The 13,113-nt window shown below is 41.8% G+C and overlaps 1 protein-coding gene across 21 annotated transcripts in view; it reads right to left on the minus strand.

Annotated features, from left to right (window-relative positions):
• Positions 1 to 4,292: 4,292 nt before the first annotated feature.
• Positions 4,293 to 13,113, minus strand: part of lrrfip2 (leucine rich repeat (in FLII) interacting protein 2) — a 125,472-nt gene continuing 116,651 nt past the window's right edge. For all 21 annotated transcript variants that reach the window (XM_072263303.1, XM_072263294.1, XM_072263276.1 and 18 more), the window contains one exon: positions 4,293 to 4,872. In XM_072263303.1, coding sequence (XP_072119404.1) covers positions 4,762 to 4,872 — 111 coding nt within the window. In that variant the 3' untranslated portion in view covers positions 4,293 to 4,761. The remainder of the gene's footprint in view (positions 4,873 to 13,113) is intronic.

Raw genomic sequence — 13,113 nt, forward strand, 5'->3', positions numbered from 1 at the left:
ACCCTTCATCAGGAATCTGTGTGTTTTGCCATCAAAAGGTTGATAATGTTGGAACCAATGTCCTGAGCTGCATGTATTTCAATAAAAAGAATATCACAGGAAAGGCAGATGAGATCAGGCATGGTTCAACACCTAGAATTATGATACTGTAGCCATTAGTGAGACTTGGTTGCAGGAGGGGCAGGACTGGCAGTTCAATATTCCAGGGTTCTGTTGTTCTAGATGCGACACAGCAGGAGGGATTAAAGGAGGAGGGGTGGTGTTACTAGTCAAGGAAAATGTCATGGTGTTGCTCAGTCAGGATAGACTTGAGAACTCATTTAGTGAGGCGATAAGGGTGGAACTGAGAAGTAAGAAAGATATGACCACATTAATGAGGCTATATTAGACACAATAATCTGAGGGATTTAGAGGAACAAATTTGCAGAGAGATTGCAGATTGTTACAAGAAACATAAAGTTGTTGTAGCAGTTGATGTTAACTTTCCACATATTGACTGGGACTCCCATACTGTAAAAGGACTAGATGGGATAGAGTTTGTCAAATGTGTTCAGGAAGGTTTCCTTAATCAACACGTAGAAGTCCCAACAAGACAGCATGTGATACCTGATCTTCTATTATAACATATTAGGGAAATGAGACAGGGCAGGTGACAGAAGTTTATGTAGGGGAACACTTTGCACTTAGTGATCATAATGCCTTTACAAAGCTTGTATGTACCTGTCAGAATAAAAGGTAAAGACAATAAGTGTGAGGAACCTTGGTTTTCAAGAGATATTGAGGCCCTGGTTAGGAAAAAAAAGGAGGTGCATAGCAGGTATAGGCAGGTAGGAACAAATGAGTTGCTTATGGAGTATAAGAAATGCAAGAAATCAGGAAAGAAGGCATGAGGTTGCATGAGATTCTACAGATATTTTAAGAGCAAAAGGATTGCAAGGAACAAAATTGGTCCTCTGGAAGATCAGAATGGTAATCCATGTATAGAGACAAGTGAGATGGGGAGGGGGTCTTAAATGATTGTTCTTTTGCATTTATTCATTCAGGAGACAGATATAGCGTCTATAGAAATGAGGCAAATTGGCATCATCCTCATGAACCGTATACTGTACAGATTACAGGAGGTGGCAAATTACAATGGATAAATTCCCAGTGCCTGACAAGTTGTTCCTTCGGAACCTGCAAGAGGCAAGTGCAGAAATTAAATCATCATTAGCACAGGTGAGGTACCAGAGGATTAGAGAATAGCCAATGTTGTTCCACTGTTTAAGAAAGGCACCAAAATAAACCAGGAAATTATAGAACTGGTGAACCTGACATCAGTGGTGGGAAAGTTATTGGAAAGTATTATTCTAAAGGACTAATATATAAGTATTTGGATAGATGTACACTAATTAAGGATAGTCAGCATGGTTGTGTTGGTGGTAGATCATGTTTAATCAATATTATAGCTTTTTGAGGAAATTACCAGGAAAGCTGATGAAGGCGAGGTAGTGGATGTTGTCTACATGGACTTTGGCAGGGCATTTGACAAGGTCTCACATGGAAGGTTGGTCAAGAAGGCTCATTAGCTTGGCATTCGAGATGAGGTAGTAAATTGGATTAGACATTAGCTTTGTGGGAAAATTCGGAGTGGCAATAGTTGGTTTCCTCTCTGACTTGAGACCTGTGACTAGTGGAGTGCAGCCGGAATCAGTGCTGGGTCTGTTGTTTGTCATCTATATTAACAATCTGGATGATGATATTGTTAACTGGATCAGCAGATTTGCGGATGACGCCAATATTGGGGGTGTAGTGGACAGTGAGGAAGGCTATCATGGCTTGCAGTGGGATTTGAACCAACTGGAAAAATAGGCTGAAAAATGGCAGATGGAATTTAAGGCAAACAAGTGCGAGGTTTTGCTCTTTGATAGGACCAACCAGTGAATGGTAGACCACTGAGGTGTGCAGTAGAACAAGGGATCTGGGAATACAGGTCCATAGTTCGTTTAAAGTAGTGTCACAGGTAAATAGGGTCATAAAGAAAGCTTTTGGATGTTGCTGGGTCAGGAAGACCTGAGTTATAAGGATAGATTGAAAAGGTTAGGACTTTATTCCTTGTAAACGTAGAAGATTGAGAGGGGATTTGATAGAGGTATACAAAATTATGAGGGGTATAAATAGGGTAAATGCAAACAGGCTTTTTTCCACTGAGGTTGGAGGGGGTACTACAACCAGAGGTCATATATTAAGGGTGAAAGGTGAAAGTTTAAGGGGAACATGAGGGAAAACTTCTTCAGCCTTAGGGTTGTGAGTGTGTAGGATGAGCTTCCAGCACAGGTAGTGCATGCAAGCTCGATTTCAACATTCAAGAGAAGTTTGGATAAGTACATTGATGGTAGAGGTATGGAGGGCTATGGTACTGGTGCAGGTCAATGGGATTAGGTAGTTTAAATAGTTCAGCATGGACTAGATGGGCTGAAGGGCCTATTTCTATGCTGTACTTTTCTATGATTCTATCCCAACCATATACAGTACTTATTATTTAGGGGAACAGCTACAGGGGTACTCTGCACCATCTGCTTATCCTTCTGCTGAGTCACCCAGCTACCCAACTCCTGCAACGTAGATGTCACTGCCTTCCTTTTGCATCCATCTATGAACTCATTCCCCAGAATGATCCGTTGGTCATCCAGCTTGAGCTCCAGTTCCTTCACATGCTCTGTGAGGAACTGCACCAAGATGCACATTGAAGATATAGCAATCTCCCACTTCTTGCAATAGGAGCACAAAACTACCCTGGGATCCATTCTCGCTACTGTAGCTACATAAATAAAGAAACCAAAGCCTCACCGTGCCTCTGCCTCTTCTCAGCAAAGCTTCAGTTCTTCACTCCAACTCTGTCCCATTCCCACAATGGCCACTCCACTAAAACCTAACTTCTTTGTATTGGCCATTGCCAAGTACTGAAGAACCTAAACAATCTCAATCTCTGCAGAATTTCCCAAAAGGCTTCAGTCATTTTTAAAATCTGACACTTACTCACCACAAGTAAGGCTCCAGGGGTTATAGACACAGCAAGTTCCATCACAGGCACCATGTTCTCTACTGCTGAAGGCAGCTTGAAGAGGTGGTGCCTCAAAATGTAGCATCCATCATAAGGACCCTCGCCATCCAGAACATGTCCTCTTCTCATTATCATCATCTCACTGCCTCTCTGTGTAAAACCAAACATTTGCCCCACACATCCCCTTTGACCTTCAGTCTTCAAACCTCTCTAAAAAACACTGTTGAAGTTTGTCCAACCTTGCCTTTTGGCTCATCCCCTCTAATCCAGGCAGCATCGTGATATATCTCTTCTGCATCCTTTCCAAAGCCTCCATATCCTTCCTGCAATGGGGCAAGCAAAATTGCACACAACGCACCCAGTGCAGTTTAACCATTTTCATATGGCTGCAACCTGACTCCTGTATTTCCGTGGCTGAATCAATGAAGGCAGGCATGCTGCCTGTACCACCTTATCTATTTGTTAGGTCACTTTCAGTATGTTGTCATTTTCAGGGACTATGGATTTGCACCCCAAGATCTCTCTCTCTCTACCTCAGTGCTCCTCAGGGTCCTACCATTTACTTTCCTCTTACAATTAATTGGTTTCTATCTTGCCCACAAAGTTTCTACAATATTTCCGCTATTTTCTACACATTTGTGTATCTTTCTCACTGACCACTTAACATTGTTAAGCAAGCAAACGTTTAGTCATTAAGTGCCTTACGGCCTCCTTCCTATGTGCACCCATTTCATGAAGACACAGACAGCAATGATAAAAAACATCATTAGCTATGCCATATAAAGTGTCCATGTTTACATTTAATGTCAAAACCCTCATTCACAAGCCTGTTTTCTTGAAAAGACCAAACATTTACAAACAAGGAACATAAGCAATGTTTTGAAGATGCAGTCCAATAGCTTTATAGAGCAAAAGAAATAATTTTCCATTTGCTTTACTTTAATGAACATAGTGAGGAGTAGAGTGTTGCCACTTTTGTGTTTTGAAATACATAATACTGTGGTTGAAACTGATTCAACACTTACCTATAGTCCATTTATTTATGAGAATAAGTTGCATATAATTCTTTAGAATGTTAATTATGGAAAACCAAGTGTCACTTTTGGCAAATACTTGTTCCAGAAATTTGCATGTTTAGTTTTTAAAAGACAGATTATATTACTTTAGACCAAATGAACAGTCCATACATGTTGTTGATTAGGTAACAAAAGCAAGATAATCTTCACTACACCATAGAAAAGGCACTTGAAATGTGTAGTGGTGATTTATTATGGCCACTAAACAGTAGCCGATTTTTCAAAAGGAACTTGTGAAGTTTTCTTCTGTATCAGTTCTGTTCATACAGTCCTTCAAGGTCTTTAAGCAACCACTATAATTTCTCAGCAGCAGAAAGGTAAATCATTCTGATGTACTAAAGCTATAACAATTCATATTTACATGCTAATTAGTCATATCAAGAACACATCCCAACTCAAAGAGTATAATTAACCCAGTGAGCTACAAGGTTACATAATTAACTATTATCAAACATGTAGACATTAGGTGATGTCTTCGTTCTCTCATAAATTACAAAAGTTTGTCTACATTTATAAATCCAGAGCCATATAGATAAACATGTTTCAGGATTTAATAGTGGCTGGGCCAATAGAAAAGGTCTATAAGTTGGAACACCTGGAGGTTTTGTTAGTTTAAGATGCAGTGCATTAGCTCTTTGATCTCTATTGCTGAGAGAGGAGTGCATTTCGATTGGCTTTCATTTTCTCTAATCGCTTCATCAAGTGGCTATTGGTCATTTCCATTTCCTCATTTCTATCCAATGCTAATCGCAACTGTGAAGAAGGAAAGAAGACATGTTAACTCAAACAGCAGTTGCATAGAAAATCTAAAAAAAACTGGAACTCTCAGAAAAAGGTGCCATATTTAAACTGGTATAAAGCCAGAGGGGAGAATATAGAACATAGAACTGTTGAACATTACAGCACAGAAACAGGTCTTTTGGCCCTTCTTGGCTGTGCCGAACCATTTTCTGCCTAGTCCCACTGACCTGCACACAGACCATATCCCTCCATACATCTCTCATCCATGTATCTGTCCAATTTATTCTTAAATGTTACAAGTGAGCTCTACGCTCCAGGGAATAAAATCATAACCTATTCAACCTTTCTCTGTAACTCAGTTTCTCAAGTCCTGGCAACATCCTTGTAAACCTTCTCTGCACTCTTTCAACCTTATTAATATCCTTCCTGTAATATAGAAATATTACTATTTTTATTATAAATATTATATATAAAATATATTAAAAATAATACAGAACATAGAAATTTACAGCACATTACAGTCCCTTTGGCCCACAATGTTATACCAACCATGTAACCTACTCTAGAGAAGTTTACAGGATATTTACAAAACCATTTTTTAACATCTTGAATGCGCTGTTGGAGAGGTGGTGGAAGCAGATACAATAGCATATAGGCAGGCCATAAACAGGCAAGTGATGGAGGGATATAAACCATGTGAATGGATTAATTTAGTTTGATCTTATAATGTGCATAGACATCATGGGTCAAAGGGCCTGTTCCTGTGCTTAAACGCTAATCCAGAAGATTAACATTCATGGGATCCAGGCTGAATTAGCCCTTTGGATCCAGGGTTGGCAGTGTTCGATGGGATTTATTTTAGCTGGAGGTCTGTGACTGGTGTTCCTCAGGGACCTCTGAGGACTGGCACCTTTGCTGTTAATGATATATATATATATATAAACGATCTGCATGGAAACATAGATGGGTGGGTTAGTGAGTTTGCAGATGATAGGAAGATTGGTGGTGTTTAGGATGGTGTAGAAGACTGGCAAAGGATACAGCAGGATATAGAGAAGTTTCAGATATGGCAGAGAAATTGCAGGTGGAGTTTCACCCACCCAAATGTGAAGTGTAACACACAAAATGCTAGAGGAATTCAGTAGGTCAAGCAGAATCTACGGAAATGAATAAACAGTTGTCATTTCAGCTCAAGACCCTTCATCAGGACTGCAGAAAAATGGGAAAGAAGTCAGAATAAGAAGGCCCCACCTTCTTATTTTAGCTTCTTCCCCCCCTCGTTTCCATACAGGCTGCCTGTCTTGCTGGGTTCTGCCACCATTCTGTGTATGTTACTCTGGATTTCCAGCATCTGTAGGATCTCTTGTGTTTATCAAATGTGAGGTGCTGCACTTTGGCAAACCAAATATAAAGAAGCAGTACACTGTTATTGGCAATGCCCAGTGTTAATAAGAAGAGGGATCTTGTGATTGATGGGTGGTAAAGAAGGCACACAGCATGCTTGCCTTTAATAATCAAGGAACTAGGTTCAAGAGCAGGGAAATTACAAAGCTCTAATTAGGGAGTATCTGAAGTATTGCATTCAATTCTGATGGTCCCACTATAAGGCGGATGTGGAGGCTTTGGAGAGGGTACTTAAGGGGTTTACCACGATGCCTCCTGGATTAAAGGGCCTGTGCGATGAGAGGTTGGACAAATGTGGGCTGTTGTCCTGTCTGAGAAACAACTTGCTCCAATTCATCTACCAAAGCAACAGGTCCACAGCAGATGTCACCATATCGGCTCTGCACTCAACCCTGGAACATCTGCACAGCAAAGATACTCTTATCGATTACAGCTCAGTATTTAACACCATCATCCCCTCAAAACTAATCAGAAAACTCCAAGACCTGGGCCCCAATACTTCATTGTTCAATTGGATCCTAGACTTAAATTGGCAAATCTAGCTGAATTTGACAATTTGAATTGGCAAAATTCAATCAGTTTGAATTGGCAAAAGCATCTCCTCCACAATCTTCATCAGCACAAGGGCACCGCAAGGATGTGTACTTAACCCCCCTGCTCGATTCGCTTTATACTTATGACTATATGGCTAAGTTCAGCTCCAACACCACTTACAAATTTGCAGATACACCACTGTTGAGGGTTGTATCAAAGGTGGTGATGAATCAGCATACAGTAGGGAGATTGAAAACTTGTGTGAGTGGTGTGAGAACAACAACCTCTCACTCAATGTCAGTAAGACCAAGGAACTGGTTGTAGACTTCAGGAGAGGGAAACCAGAGGTGTATAAGCCAGTAATCATAGGAGGATCAGAGGTGGAGAAGGTCAGTGACTTTAAATTCCTGGGTGCCACTATCTCAAAGGACCTATCCTAGATACATCATTACTAAATGACAATAAAAGAGGACTGCGTGTCCTCATAATCTAATCTAATCTAAATAAAATTGGAAAGAAAGCAGGACATTGCCTCTGCTTCCTCAGGAGTCTGCAGAGATTTGGCATGTCATCAAAAGCCTTGATGTGTGATGTAAAGTGTACTGACTGGCTGCATTATGGCCTAGTATAGGAACACCAATGCCTTTGAACGGAAAATCCTACAAAAGGTAGTGGATTTGGCCTGGTACATCATGGATAAAACCCTCCCAACCATTGAGCACATCTACATGAAACTTTGCCATAGAAAAGTAGCATCCATCACCAAAGATCTTCACCACCCAGGGCATGCTCTTTTCTTGATGCTGTCATCAACTAGAAGGTATAAGTGCCTCAGGACTCACACCACCAGGTTCATGAACAGTTACTACCTCTCAAACATCAGACTTTTGAACAAAAGGGGATAACTACAATCATAAACAAGAGAAAATATGCAGTTGCAGGAAATCCAAACAACACACACAAAATGCTGGAGGAGTCCTGCTTTGGGTCTCAGCCCAAAACATCAACTGTACTCTTTTCCGTAAATGCTGCCAGGCCTGCTGAGTTCCTCCAGCATTTTGTGTGTATAACTACAATCATTCTACTTCTGGTGTTCTCTCAACCGATAGTTTCACTTTAATGACTTTTATCTTGTTATGTCATGCTCGTTATTTATATCTGCATTTGCACAGTTTGTTTACAGTTAACAGCTCCTGATGTTTACAGTTACCGTTTGATAGATTTTCTAAGTATGCCCATAGAAGAAGAATCTCAGGGTTCTATGTGGTGACATGAACGTACTCTGTAATAAGGTTTACTTTGAACTTTGATCTTTGGAGCAGCAGAGCTGAGGGAGATTTGATAGAGGTTTATGAGATTATGAGAGGCACAGACAGTCAGCATCTTTTTCCCAGAAAATGTATACCAGAGGGTATACACTTAAGGTGAGAAGAGGCAAGTTCAATGGAGATGTGCAGGGCAAGTTCTTTACAGAGAGTGGCAGGTGCCTGGAATATGCTTCTGAGGTGGGAGTTGTGGAAGCAAATACAACAGACTCTTAGATAGGTACATGAATGTGCAGGAAATGGAAGGATATGGAGATGGTGTAGACAGAGGGGATTAGCTTAGTTGGCCATTTGATTACCCATTTAATTGGTTTTGCACAACATCATGTGCCATCAAGCCTGTTCCTGTGCTGCGCTGTACTGTACTGTTCTATGTTATGTTCAGTGTTGACTTTCATATCATCAGGAAGGAGGTACTCGCAGCTTACAGCACATTACGATGTATAAATCCCCAGAGCCAGAACGAGTGCATTCTCGGACTTTGAGAGAAGCTAGAGAAGAAATTGCCCAGACTGTTGCAAACATATTTGTTTAATTGTTTTCCACTGGTAAAGTTCCTGAGAGTGGAAGAGTGATCTGTTGCTTCAGAAGGGTAGCAAGGACAAGTCAGGGAATTATAGGCCAGTCAGCCTAACATCAGTGATGGGAGTCCATTTGGCAGAAGACTAGATGTGTTGTGCTTGACTGAAGACTGCTGCCACATTCATGGATTCAGGGACTTGGATTTGGAATGTTGTAAATCCAATTTATTAGTTTATTGTGAACAGCAGGGACAAAGGTTGTGGGATTTAAGTGGCTTTAGTCACAGTCCTCAAGTCACTGCGTTGCCTGTTTGCGGACACCCCTATGGATGGGTGTCGGAATCAGGCACTCCACAAGAGTGCTGGATACAGTGTGGCACTGCGTCCATGCTGGAGTCAGTGCTGCCTCCAGTGTCTACTCAGCATGTGCTACATGTGCCTTGTGCTGTGAATGACTGTTGGTAAACTGTTTTGTACCTTAGCCCCAGAGTAATGTTGTTTTGTTTGGCTGTATTCATAGGCAATCGTGTATGGCTGAATGACAATTAAACTTGAACTTGAACTTGATTATTTATGTAAATGGTTTGGACACGAATGCACAAGACTTGATCAGGAAGTTTGTGGATGACATGGTAGTGAAGGAGATCATAGATTACAGGGGTATCTTGTTCAGTTTATGAAGTAGGCTGAAGAGTGGCAAATGGATAAGTGTGAGATGATGCGTTTTGGAAAGATAAACCAGCACATACCAGAACTTACACTATGAATGATAAGGCACTAGGGAGTGTAATGGATCAGAATTTACCAAGGAGTGCAAGCGCATAGGTCACTGAAAGCAGCATCAGCGTGACAGTGTGGTGAAAAAGGCATCATGCCTGCTATCGTTCATCAGTCAGGGCACTTAGTATAGTAAGTGGGACATTATATCCTAGTTGTGTTAAGTTATTGGTGAAGTCACATTTGGGAGTACTGTGTACTGTTTGGGTCATCCATTACAGTTTTGATGTGGTTAAACGAAGAGGAGTGCACAAAGGATTTACAAGAATCTGCCAGGACACGAAGGCCTCGGTTATACAAAGAGGTTGACTAGACTGGGTCTTTTTTCCTTGGAATGTATGAGAATGTGGGTTAAAATCATGAGAGGCACAGATAGGCAACACGGTAGCGTAGCACTGGTTAGCGCCAGTGATCACCAATCAAGTTTCAATTTCCACCACTGTCTGTAAGGAGTTTGTACATTCTCTATGTGACCAGGTGCGCTTCCTCCAGGTACTCCAGTTTTATTCCACAGGTGTCATCCCACATCCCACGGTTAGGGTTAGGGTTAGTGAGTTGTGGGCAAGCTGTGTTGTCGCTGGGAAGAGTGATGACACCTGTGGACTAACCCCAGCACAATCCTCAGATTACATTGGCCATTAACTCAAACAATGTATTTCAATGTGTACTTTGATGTTACGATGTACACATGACAAATAAAGCTAAACTTTAAATCTTTTCGCTAAGGTGTTTTCCCTAGGGCAGGGGAGTGCAAATGCTAGGCGAGGGGCAGAGGCTTAGGATGAGAGGGAAAGATTTAAAAAGGACCCGAGAGGCAACATTGTCACAAAGAGTGTGCTCTCTATAGTGTAAGCACTAACAGAAGTGTTTGATGCAGGTACAATGGTATCATTTAAGAAGCAGTTGGATAGGGAACATGGAGGAGTATGACTCAGGGAGTTACGGGCCAAATGTAGGAAATTCCAACTAGCTGGGTGGCACCTTGGTTGGCATGGATTCTTTGGGCAGAAGAGCCTATATCCCTGCTGTATTGCTCCATGATTCTCTCTATGACCATAAGACACATTGGCCATTTGGTCCATTGAGTCTGCTCTGCCATTCATTTTAACCATATCTACTACCAACTCCAGTAGGTTATTCCATAAAAGACCACAAGACCATAAGATATAGGAGCAAATTTAGGCCATTAGGCCCATCAGCTCTGCTCCGCCATTTCATCGTGGCTGATCCAATTTTCCTCTCAGCCTCAATCTTCTGTCTTCTCCCCATATCCAAAGAAATGGCAAAAGGATTACAGTATGGAGATGTGTATGGCCATGCACTTCAGTAGAAGAAATTAAAGGGTTGACTATTTTCTAATTGGAGAGGAAATACAAAAAACTGAGGTGCAAAGGGACTTGGAAGTCCTTGTGCAGGATCCCCTAAAGGTTAATTTCCAGGTTGAGTCATAGTGAGGAAGGCAAATGCACTGTCAGCATTCATTTCAAGATGACTGGAATATAAAAGCAATGATGTAATGTTGAAACTTTATTAAGCACCAGTGAGGCCTCACTTGGAGTACTGTGAGCAAATTTAAGCCCTCCATCTTAAAAAGGATGTGCTGAAACTGGGGAGGGTTCAAAGGAGGTTCATGAGAATGATTCCAAGATTGAATGGCTTGTCATATGAAGAGTGTTTGGTGGCTCTGGGCCTGTATTCACTAGAATTCAGAAGAATGAGGGGCGACCTCATTGAAACCTATGGAATGGTGAAAAGCCTTAAAAGAGTGAGTGTGGAGAGGACGTTTTCTGTGGTGGGAGAGTCTGACCAGAGGACAAAGCTTCAGAATAGAGGGACATCCTTTTAGAATGGAGATGAGGAGGAATTTCTTTAGCCAGAGAGTGGTGAATCTGTGAAGTTCTTTACCATTCCAAAAGAACGTTCCTTTTAACCCTTTTATTTATTTTACCAAAGTGCAAGACCATACACTTCCCAACACTGCATTTCCTCTGCCATTTCTTTGTCCGTTCTCCTAATCTAAGTCCTTCTGCAGCCTCCCTGCTTCCTCAAAACTACCTGTCCCTTCACGTATTTTCATATTGTCTGCAAGCTTTGCAATAAAGCCATCATCCAAATGATTGACACTAATGTAAAAAGAATCGGTTTCGAAACAGACCCCTGTGGAACACCACTAGTTACTAGCAGCCAACCAGAAAAAGTTCCCTTTATTCCCACTCTTTGCCTCCCGCCAATCAGCCACTGTATTTTCCATGTTAGAATCTTTCTTGTAATACCATGGGCTTGTAGCTTGCTAAGCAGCCTCATGTGTGTCACCTTGTCAAAGGTCTTCTGAAAATCCAAGTAATCAACATCAACTGATTATCCTTTGTCTATCCTACCTGTTATTTCTTCAAAGATTTCCAACAGATTTGTCAGGCAAGATTTTCAAACTACTGTTTCATCATGTGCCTCCAAGTACCCTGAGACCTCATCCTTAATAATTGACTCCAACAACTTCCCAGCCACTGAAGTCAAGCTAACTGGCCTATAATTTTTTCTGCCTCTTCCTTCTTGAAGAGCGGAGTGGCATTTGCAATTTTCCGCTCTACCAGAACCATTCCAAATTCTAGTGATTCTTGAAAGATCATTACTAATGCCTCCATAATCTCTTCAGCCACCCCCTTCAGAACCCTGGGGTGTACATCTTTTGCTTCAAGTGACCTATTTACCTTCATACCACAGCTGTTTACGATTTACGTCAATGATTTAGAGGAAGGCATTGTGAATAACATCAGCAAGTTTGCTGATGATACTAAGCTGGGTGGCAGTGTGACATGTGATGAGGATGTTAGGAGAATTCAAGGTGACTTGGATAGGCTGGGTGAGTGGGCAGAAACTTGGCAGGTGGTGTTTAATGTGAATAAGTATGAGGTTATTCACTTTGGGAGCAAGAACAGGAAGGCAGATTACTATCTGAACAGTGTGGGGTTAGGTAAGGGAGAAATACAAAGAGATCTAGGAGTACTTGTTCATCAGTCTCTGAAGGTGAATGAGCAAGTGCAGCAGGCAGTGAAGAAGGCTAATGGAATGTTGGCCTTTATTACAACGGGAATGGAGTACAAGAGCAAGGAAATCCTTTTGCATTTGTACAGGGCCCTGGTGAGACCACACCTGGAGTATTGTGTGCAGTTTTGGTCTCCAGGGTTAAGGAAGGTCATCATGGCTGTGGAGGAGGTGCAGCGTAGGTTCACTAGGTTTATTCCTGGGATGTCCGGACTGTCTTACGCAGACAGGTTAGAGAGACTGGACTTGTACACGCTGGAATTAAGGAGATTGAGGGGGGATCTGATTGAGACATATAAGATTATTAAGGGATTGGACAAGATAGAGGCAGGAAATATTTTCCAGATGCTGGAAGAGTCCAGTACCAGAGGGCATGGTTTAAGAATAAGGGGTAGGTCATTTAGGACAGAGTTGAGGAGGAACTTCTTCTCCCAGAGAGTTGTGGAGGTGTGGAACGCGCTGCCTCAGAAGGCAGTGGAGGCCAATTCTCTGGATGCTTTCAAGAAGGAGCTAGATAGGTATCTTATGGATAGAGGAATCGAGGGTTATGGGGACAAGGCAGGAACCGGGTATTGATAGTAGATGATCAGCCATGGTCTCAGAATGGCGGTGCAGGCTCGAAGGGCTGAATGGTCTACTTCTGCACCTAT

Source organism: Mobula birostris, chromosome 1, assembly GCF_030028105.1.
Source record: "Mobula birostris isolate sMobBir1 chromosome 1, sMobBir1.hap1, whole genome shotgun sequence".
Taxonomy (NCBI): domain Eukaryota; kingdom Metazoa; phylum Chordata; class Chondrichthyes; order Myliobatiformes; family Myliobatidae; genus Mobula; species Mobula birostris.